A 10,365-nucleotide genomic window follows, 5' to 3' on the forward strand; every position below is an offset into this window, starting at 1 on the left:
CAGGGTTAGATCCACTTCAAAGGAAGGAGCTAACAGAGGCTAACAGCAGCACCCCATACCAGTTGGTGGCGATAATCCACCATTTCCCTGTTTGCCAGCCACCAATAAAACGCACAAGAAGAAGAAAGACGCCGACGGCGCTGCGGCTCCTCCCGTCAGTCAGCGCTGACTTGCGGTTAGATTGGTCCGTTACCTCCGCCTCTGCTTCTCCTCCCCGGAGGCATGGTATCGCGGCAAAATTAAGCCTCGTTGACGCAGTTAGACAGCAGCAGAGACTCGTGAACAGGTGAGACTTAAAAAGCTTTATTTGTGCAAATCTATTTTTTCCTGCAGCTGACTGTTGCACTTTCTGCTACCTTTGCATTAACACCGGCTTCCATAGCTAATCGGTGTCTTTACCGCCAAGCCTTAGAAACTCCTGAAGACCTGTCACGAGGTCCATGGAGAAGTTATCCTCATGCGTACAGGCTCATCTAATCATCCGAAGAAAAATATGCCCGCATCTGAAGTACATGTACGGATTTTAATACGCCTCTTTCAAGACGCCATCTTTGTTTTGGTTCTGAAGCAGTGGCGTAGTTTTGTGAAAATAATAAAAATAGTCTCTGTGAATATACTTTATCCCGTATTGTTAGAAGAGTATTTGAGGATTAAAAACGCTGCTACGTGTTTGGATATGTCTTTTTGAGTTGTTCAAACATGGCATAGAATTTCAAAATAAACGGTTAGATGAGGGACTGAGGATGCTGTGAGTCTGTGGAAGCCTGTTAGTATGGAGGGCCAAACTCAGGAATAAATAAATAACGAAAATAAAGAACCGAAATATGATTGAAGAAACACATTACTTATTATTATTATTATTATTATTATTATTATTATTATTGTTGTTATTATTGTTACTTTTTCAGACTTATGGTCTAATTTTGCATGAATATCTTTGGTGATGGTTGGGACATCTTTAAAAGGTTACAGGTTAGAGTATAAAACTCATAACAAGTTTCTGTGCAGGTAAAGTTAATTTTGGTGTTATTTAATCAGGTACAAACACATTGCATGTTTTGTATGTACTCAGTAGAGCCATGCCATCCAATGTGGAGATCAAAGCCAAAGTGAGCGACCTGACACAGTTTGCCCAGAAGGCGGCTGAGCTCAGCCAATCGGAGGGGACGATCATCAGGCAGCATGACACTTTCTTCAGCTGCAGCCAAGGACGGCTGAAGCTGCGAGACTTCATGGTACAGAGAACAACCGATGAGGTTTAGAGAAGTTTAAAATACAAAAAATTACATTTTTGGTTTTTTTTGCTCCTTAGAACGGGTCAGGTCAGCTGATCTTCTACGAGCGTCCGGACACCGATGGACCCAAACTGTCTCGTTACTCCATCACCCCCACCAGTGACCCACAGAGTCTCCAGGTAAAGCACCAACATATGTAACTGTTAATGAAATTAGGTAGCGTAGGCCATGCCCCCAAACCAGAGAAATAACTTAAATCAAGATTTCTCTGTGAATGTGGATTTTGTTTTGTTTTTTTAATTTACACTCGGACCGGCGGCTGCCTGGGGTCTCTCCTCCTCCTTCCTCCCCTTTCTCTCATCCACCTGCTGGCCTCCACCACCATCTGAGGAAGCTCCGCCATAGCCACCACCAAACAACTGAGTTATTTTTACACACCGACCAGCATCTGGCCAATCCACCACCTTTCATTGTTTATACCGTTACAAAGAAGAAAAAAAGTCACCGGGCCACCGAGCAAATGCCCAGTATGCCGGATTGCCAGTCCAGCTATGGTCGTGCCATCAGTTAACCCTTCACGCGTGCCTAGGGTTGCCGACCCCTGCAGTAGACCAAAATTGATAAGTAGTGTATATATATGGTATATATTTTTACCGGTTGTTAAGAGACATAATGTTGTTTGTGCACTGTTCTGTAAAAAAACCATAAGCAACGTAATTTGTGTGTTACTGATACGTACGTATACTTAAGGCGCTGTTCGAGGAAAAAAAGCATTTGCAGTATGTATTTTTGTATGTTACCATCACGTTTATGTTACCTTACGGATGAAATTAAACGTTAAAAATCCTCACGTGTAATATTTCTGTGTAAATATCTCATATTACGAGTGAAACGCATACGGCTTAAAATCCAGTGCGGCCTGAACAAGTGCAAAATTGATTTTCTTTCTAAAATTACAGCATGCGGCTTTTAATCAGGTGCGCTCTGTAGTTCGGGATTTACGGTAATAATTGTTTTTGATAGTACAGCCAAAGTGTAGAATGAGAGGGTGTAGAGCTGTAGAGGGAGGTTAAAGTTGGGGCTACAGATGAAGCTAGGCATACAGCAAAGAAAGAGATGGCAAAGGCTCATACTGAGACTGAGGAAGAAGTAAAGGACTTTTATTATTGGCTAGGCAGACAAATCAAGGTGATAAGGATGTGCAGCAGGCTAGAGTGATTAAGGATAGAGATGACAACCACTAAAAAAAGAGTTGCTTAGATGAAAGGAGTACTTTGAGCAGCTAACATGGATGAAGTTTGTGTTTGGAGTTTTACAGTGAGTTTGGGGACGGGGACAATAACAAGCTGTTGAAAGACAGCTAGAGCTACTGAGGTAGTTAAGAAGGCTATTTAGAGCAGTGGTGGGAACTCCAGGCAGATGTCTTGCAGGTTTTAGATTTCACCCTGGGTCAACACACCTGAATCAAACAATTAGTTCAGTACCAGGCCTCTTCAAGACATGTTGGGGAGGTAATTTAGCCCCTTAAATCAGCTGGCCAGAGTGTGTGTAGCAACCCCTGGTGGGCTTTGAAGGTACCGCATATGAGAAGCTTTATAATCAGTATGTTTAAAAACAAAAAAGTTTAATTTTCAGATCTTTAATTTATTTTTGACACTGAGCTGAAAATTCAGCATCTTGTGTATTTGGATCTTTAAGTATATCTCAGTGGCAGTAATCTTAATAACAGTAAATATGTTTGTGCAGGTTGTCCTTTCAGAAGCCCTCGGGGTCAAAGGTGAAGTAAAGAAGGAGCGGCGGCTGTTTCTGATTGGTCAGACCAGAGTTCACCTGGACACGGTAGAAGGACTGGGTCACTACATGGAGCTGGAGGTCAGCAAACCTGTCACCTTTACCTCGAGCTATTGATCAGTGAATAATCAGAAAACCGGCTGAATATCTGCTAATATCAGAAACTTAAACTGTGTGAAATGTTGTGCAAAAAGCTTAAAAAGCTTCGATTTCACCAACAAAATGTGCTTAAAGATGACACGCTGTGACTTTAAATGCGGTTCCTGTTGGTTAATGTCAACACGTCAGCTACCCTCTCACATAATGAAGATGAAAAGAAATAAAGACCTGATGGTAGTGTAAAGTGTGCACACTTTATATGTATTAAAGTCAAAAACTAAATTCTGCTAAAACTTAGAACTCTGTCGCTTTTTTCATGGACTTGGGTTGAATTTAGAGCTGGGCGATATAAGATTTTTTCATTTCAGGCGATAACGATATCTATCACGATATAAGCCAAATAACTATATTTGTAAGATTTAAATGTGCCGTTGCTCACAAGTAAAATGTGAAATAATCAGCAGCTTGTTTTTATTTAAATATTTATTTCCCATAATAAGTTCAACAGGGTAGATGTACTTAAGGAACATGAGAATTTTTCAGATAAATAAAGGCAAATATTGCAAACTACACAAAAGGCAGCCGCTAAAGCGTTTAAGTTTCAAAATAGAACAAACGAAACAGACTAAATTGTCAATTCCACTTAGAAACAAAATATTAATTCTAAAAATAAATCTTAGTTTGTTTTACAGAAGAACAGACAAAACTGACTAACTTTTGTCAATATCAAATAAACTGAGAACTAAAAGGAAATTCTCAATCTCTCCTTGTTGTATAGCTTAGCTTTTCAAACAGTTTTAACAGTTACTTTAGTCTGACAAAAGCCGAATGACGAATTAGCGCTTCCAGTCAGAGATTGAGCATGCACCGGTTTATTGTATTTCCAGACTTGCTTTCGGCACAATTTACAGTGCACGCTACTCTGTTTTTTGTCAGACTTGAAATAGCCGAAATACCTTCACACTACGGAACTTCTATGGCTCTTCCGTTCGACAATCTCTCCGGCATTGGAACCATCATCGGTTTTCTCTTCGGTAACCTTCAGTCACGCTCTCGGTTGATTTTTCTCTAGTCGGCACACTCATTTCCTCCATTACCCGGGCGGCACGGCGGCTGGCTGCTTCCCAAACAAATACACATGTGCGGCTTGGCACTTGTGCTGTACGTAACAAGTCACGTGACGTGACGCTGCGGCTGTGATTGGTTCGGCTCTGCGCTACTTAACCCTTTACAGCCGATCGGAGCGGGCACGCTCTGTTTTGCGTAACTATTTTTAAATCCCGGTAGCACTGCAACCACGTAAGCTAGCGCCAAAATTTTTTTTGCATATGAAACCGGAGGAGTTGTACTTACATCTTATGCCATCAACTTGTCCTAGGTCACGGTTTCCTTCCACATAAAGCTTTGCAAAAACTGCATAAAAAGCGCTTGCAGGAACAAAAACATAATATTCCAGAAACACGCTTTACCGATCCGATCAGCTGGTCATAACACTTCCTACGTTGGAATAGACGTCAGCGCGAACTTTTGCATTTCCGCCATTACCTGCCCAAAACCGGAAGTGACGTCATTTTCGCGGAAATGTAGTCTTTTTTACTATCAGGGCCTCAGGGCCTATACTCGTCTTTTTAAAAGTTATCTTTGACTTTATGACTTTCTGTGTCGTTTCTGGGATGCTTAGGACTCATATTGCACTGCTGGAAATAGTTTATTTTGATGCATATGCTGCTTTTTTGCAAATTTGCAGTATAATATTTATTTTCGTTTTTTCCTGCAGTGTATAAAAATTGGTGTATTTCAAAAATAAAACTATGAAGACACTCAAAATAAATTTCATGTGGTGGGAAACTATTTTGTGCAACTTTTTTGTATTTACAGTTTTGAGGGATAAGCCTCTTAAATTTCTCTAACTACAAATATATGTTAAAAAAGCAAAAACGATTTTCAATTTTTTTTGTAGTTTATTGCACTTTTTTGCAATTTATGTAATTACTATACACTTAATGAATACATATTATTAAAGTTTGGGCTATAATGGTTGTATTGATGTATAGCAACTTGAAATGCTCCCAAAAATGGCTCCACAGCATGTAAAAATATAATATAAGCTCTGGCGGACTTGGTTCTATGGTAGGTCTTAAAGGGTTAATTTGGATTGGCTGTTCTTCTTTTCTTTTTTCTTTTTTTTTTTTTTTTTTCTTTTTAAGAGGACAAGCGAGATGAGGTCTATCGCAATAGTTTAACTTTTCTATCGAGAAAAAGTTATTTCGCAGTACATATCGTTTATCGTTCTATCGCCCAGCTCTAGTTGAATTTATACAAAAATCTGAACACTGATGCAAACAGTTCGTTTGATAAGTTTAAGCTGGTGAGATTTGGTTAGGCAGGAGAACTGAGGAGCACTGGCTGGATCAGACCATTTCCAGCGGTGTCTGAACATATTTTAAACCCATCTTTGCTTCAGGGGGACAGAGTTCATGATCGTCAGCATTTCTGACATCGTGTTAGATTTATTTTTTATTTTTTTTAATAGCTGTCAGATCTCAATCTGAAGGGCTCTGAGAGGACAGGAAGTCCTCAGTGAGTTGGTGGTGAGTTCTGTGCTGAAATGGATCCAGAGCACTGTAAGTGAAAACCTGCCCACTGAATAATCTGTTGTGTGTTTGTTCAGGTGGTGATGCGACCAGAGCAGACTGTGGCAGAGGGACAGCAGGTGGGGTTTAAACGGTTTATCTACCAACAGATGCAGCCCACAGTCTCACACTGTCTTTGGAAAAGACACATTTTTGTCTCCCTTTATTTAAATATTTATTTAATTTTAGGTTGCTGAGGATCTGATGGAGAAGCTTGGAGTTTCTAAGGAGAGTCTGGTGACCGGAGCTTACATGGACCTGCTGCTGAAGGAACACAAAGAGATATAAAACAAACACACACCTGAGTTTCAGCTGCAGCGGTGTGATTGTGGTAGACTGTGATCTGTTAGTTTCCGTGAAATGATTCATTAAAATTCATAATGTTTTTGTATGAGATCCTTTTTTAAACTATGATTTATGTTTTTGTTTTCTAAATAAATGGGCTCCTGTTCAAACAGAGCTGGTTAATGTATGAATGGGTGTGAACTAGTGAATTGTACAAAGTGCTCAGAGTAAAAAAAAACGCTATATACAAACCAGTCTGTTTACCATTTTACATTTAGCTTAAAGCTTTAGTTACTCATAGTTCTGTATATTGAGATTATTATGGAAAGTAAATGCTAAAAAAAAATCTGTATATAATAATCAAATTTGGCTTTTGTGTTGGAGAAAAATATACAAGAGTGGTCAGAAATTTACATCCAGTCATGGGTGTGAATGTCAGGAGAATTTGGGTTTTTTTTAATGATTTCTTTGAACTTTTTCTATGGGGGAATGATTGTAGAGCATACATCTTTAATGACTTTAAAAACAAGATTTTCTTCAATCCACAAAGGCTCAAATACAGGGAGTGCAGAATTATTAGGCAAATGAGTATTTTGTCCACATCATCCTCTTCATGCATGTTGTCTTACTCCAAGCTGTATAGGCTCGAAAGCCTACTACCAATTAAGCATATTAGGTGATGTGCATCTCTGTAATGAGAAGGGGTGTGGTCTAATGACATCAACACCCTATATCAGGTGTGCATAATTATTAGGCAACTTCCTTTCCTTTGGCAAAATGGGTCAAAAGAAGGACTTGACAGGCTCAGAAAAGTCAAAAATAGTGAGATATCTTGCAGAGGGATGCAGCAGTCTCAAAATTGCAAAGCTTCTGAAGCGTGATCATCGAACAATCAAGCATTTCATTCAAAATAGTCAACAGGGTCGCAAGAAGCGTGTGGGAAAAACCAAGGCGCAAAATAACTGCCCATGAACTGAGAAAAGTCAAGCGTGCAGCTGCCAAGATGCCACTTGCCACCAGTTTGGCCATATTTCAGAGCTGCAACATCACTGGAGTGCCCAAAAGCACAAGGTGTGCAATACTCAGAGACATGGCCAAGGTAAGAAAGGCTGAAAGACGACCACCACTGAACAAGACACACAAGCTGAAACGTCAAGACTGGGCCAAGAAATATCTCAAGACTGGTTTTTCTAAGGTTTTATGGACTGATGAAATGAAAGTGAGTCTTGATGGGCCAGATGGATGGGCCCGTGGCTGGATTGGTAAAGGGCAGAGAGCTCCAGTCCGACTCAGACGCCAGCAAGGTGGAGGTGGAGTACTGGTTTGGGCTGGTATCATCAAAGATGAGCTTGTGGGGCCTTTTCGGGTTGAGGATGGAGTCAAGCTCAACTCCCAGTCCTACTGCCAGTTTCTGGAAGACACCTCCTTCAAGCAGTGGTACAGGAAGAAGTCTGCATCCTTCAAGAAAAACATGATTTTCATGCAGGACAATGCTCCGTCACACGTGTCCAAGTACTCCACAGCGTGGCTGGCAAGAAAGGGTATAAAAGAAGAAAAACTAATGACATGGCCTCCTTGTTCACCTGATCTGAACCCCATTGAGAACCTGTGGTCCATCATCAAATGTGAGATTTACAAGGAGGGAAAACAGTACACCTCTCTGAACAGTGTCTGGGAGGCTGTGGTTGCTGCTGCACGCAATGTTGATGGTGAACAGATCAAAACACTGACAGAATCCATGGGTGGCAGGCTTTTGAGTGTCCTTGCAAAGAAAGGTGGCTATATTGGTCGCTGATTGGTTTTTGTTTTGTTTTTGAATGTCAGAAATGTATATTTGTGAATGCGGAGATGTTATATTGGTTTCACTGATAAAAATAAATGATTGAAATGGGTATATATTAGTTTTTTGTTAAGTTGCCTAATAATTATGCACAGTAATAGTCACCTGCACACACAGATATCCCCCTAAAATAGCTAAAACTATATACAAACTAAAAACTACTTCCAAAAACATTCAGCTTTGATATTAATGAGTTTTTTGGGTTCATTGAGAACATGTTTGTTGTTCAATAATAAAATTATTCCTCAAAAATACAACTTGCCTAATAATTCTGCACTCCCTGTATATACAAATGCTCTCATTAATATTTAGTTAAATGTCCCTTGACTAGACACTTCGGGTAACATCAACAAGCTTCTGGAATAATTCAGACTATATATTTGACCACCCAGGCAGAACTGGTAGTTAATTTACATTGGCTAGTTTCCTCGCATTCTCCTGGCTTTTAAGTATAGTTGACTATAGTCTTTGTTATTGTAAGGTCTTTACTTTATAATAAAAATGCACCGTGAGGCAGTTGTGATTTGATGCTAGATAAATAAAATTAAGTTGAATTCAGCATATTTTCAACAAGGTTTTGGGAAGCCCATTCTAGAAGCTTAATGTTAGCCAGCTTTATCCAATTCAGAACCAGTTTTGATATGTATTTGTCCTGTTAGAACACCCGACTGTGTCCAAGTTTCAAGCATCTAGTTCTTAATTTTAATTTAATTTAATTTAGTCCTCCATTATTCCACACACTTTGTGCAATGTACCAGCCCATAGCATGATGCTACCACCACAGTTGGTACAGTGTTCTATACTGTGCAAGTTTCAGTGAGTCTCAACGGTGTTGATTGTAGAGCAGAGACTTCTTTCTTGGTACGCACCATCTCAGTCCATGGTGGTGTAAAACTGGCTTCATTATGGACCGTGCTGCTGGTGTTCCAGCACTTTCCAGTTTATAACAGGCTTGATCCTTGGTGTTTCCTGGGTCGTTCCTGAACATCCTAACCAGTTTCCTCTTATCTGAGGGTGAGAGTTTGGGTCTTCTTCTAGACCTTGGTAAAGTTACACATTTTAATAATTTGTACTTGCATTCAGCTGTTTGAACGGATGATCTTAGAATCTGCTGCTGTTCAGAAATGGCTCCAAGAGATCTTCCAACTTAAGTAAATCTAGAATTCTTGTTTTTAGATGATGAGTTCCTTGAACTTTTTAATTGATCTGAGTATTGATCAGTCCACTGAGTGCTGTCAAACAAGTCCTTTTTATGCTGTAAAGAGAACCTACCATTTGCAGTTAATCCTGATCACTGATCAGAAGTTAATAGTCCTTGGACCCATCAAGTTAAAAGACATTGCAAAACCCTCAATATCACTTAGAAAATTTTTTTTGAGTGTATGTATATATTTGAACCTATGTGGATGAGAGATCATTCAAAATAAATTCAAACTTGTGCACTCAGGTCTTGTTTTTTATAGTCATTATTGATGCATGCTGCACAGTCATTCGACCATCGAAAAAGAACAGTTCCAAGTATTCACATTGATGCCAATGATGAAACCATGGCCAAACAGTATAAGGTGGATTTCACTGTGATACATGGTGTAGGTTTCTTCCTCAGTAGATGACACTGTTTTATGGCTGCTGCTCATTTTTATTTTATTTTAATCAAAACTGAGTTGAAAAAACCTTTTAAGTGCTCACTTTAAAGCTTTACCCTCAATTGCAGTACACCTGGAAACACCTCGTATAGCACATGTTAACAAGGTGCTTAATCTCCCGTCCATGTGCTGTTGCCATGGTAGCGAGCCGATCTGCCTCTTATTTAAATGTAAATCCCCAAAACACAGATATTCAGCTCTGTGGGAAACTATTTTTTTCCTCTTTCTTCCTTTAAATCCAGCTTGGCTGGAAAATCTCCTGAAAGGTGAGGAGGAAGAAGAATCAGGAATTTCAGGAGGTTTTTAATCTGCCACAGGCCTTATAACTCAGATCACATATCAACCTTTAACCTGCGTGTATTTCCTTTAGTTAGACAACAGGAAATGAAGGTTTTGTTTTCTGCTCTGTGCAGTTTTACCTTGGAGCCAAACATGCTGCAGTCCACCAGAGAGCGCTGTGGTTCTTTAACAGGCTCAGTGGCCTGCGGCCCTGCAGTTTAAGAGGTTTTCTTCAAGCCTGCAAACTTTTCTCAAAGCGATATTAAAGACGTTTTAGTGGGAAACTGGAGTTCGTTTTGTGGTACTGAAGAATGACCCACAAAGAGCATCAAGGACTAGCACAGATTAACGGACAATACAACTTTATTTAACCAGAAGTTGGCGTGAATTTCTGTATAATCACTTCCCTTTGCATTAGAAGGGCACTGTGACGCACCAATAGCAACTTTTTCTCTGTGTGATTGGAAGATAAAGAACAAGTTCTGCACACAGTTCTGCAGTATAACCACGGACAACAGGGGGGAAAGGGGAAGGTCAGGATGGAGAAGGTTGGTGTG

The 10,365-nt window shown here is 39.9% G+C and overlaps 1 protein-coding gene across 2 annotated transcripts; it reads left to right on the plus strand.

Moving 5' to 3' along the window:
* Nucleotides 1-110: 110 nt before the first annotated feature.
* LOC146555413 (uncharacterized) lies at nucleotides 111-6,228 on the plus strand. Of its 2 annotated transcripts, none has more exons than XM_085252669.1 (6): nucleotides 111-286; nucleotides 1,076-1,235; nucleotides 1,313-1,414; nucleotides 2,982-3,107; nucleotides 5,797-5,838; nucleotides 5,948-6,228. In XM_085252669.1, the coding sequence occupies exons 2-6, from the start codon at nucleotides 1,080-1,082 to the stop codon at nucleotides 6,044-6,046; spliced, it is 525 nt and encodes a 174-aa protein (XP_085108795.1). In that variant the 5' UTR covers nucleotides 111-286; nucleotides 1,076-1,079; the 3' UTR covers nucleotides 6,047-6,228. The 2 variants fall into 2 exon arrangements, with proteins under 2 accessions (XP_085108795.1, XP_085108794.1); XM_085252668.1 differs by having other exon boundaries at nucleotides 112-286; nucleotides 1,073-1,235.
* Nucleotides 6,229-10,365: the final 4,137 nt, after the last annotated feature.

This window comes from Mchenga conophoros, linkage group LG17, assembly GCF_057382185.1.
Source record: "Mchenga conophoros isolate Kocher_MC1m ecotype Shallow Benthic linkage group LG17, M_conophoros_male_GT1.1, whole genome shotgun sequence".
Lineage (NCBI taxonomy): Eukaryota > Metazoa > Chordata > Actinopteri > Cichliformes > Cichlidae > Mchenga > Mchenga conophoros.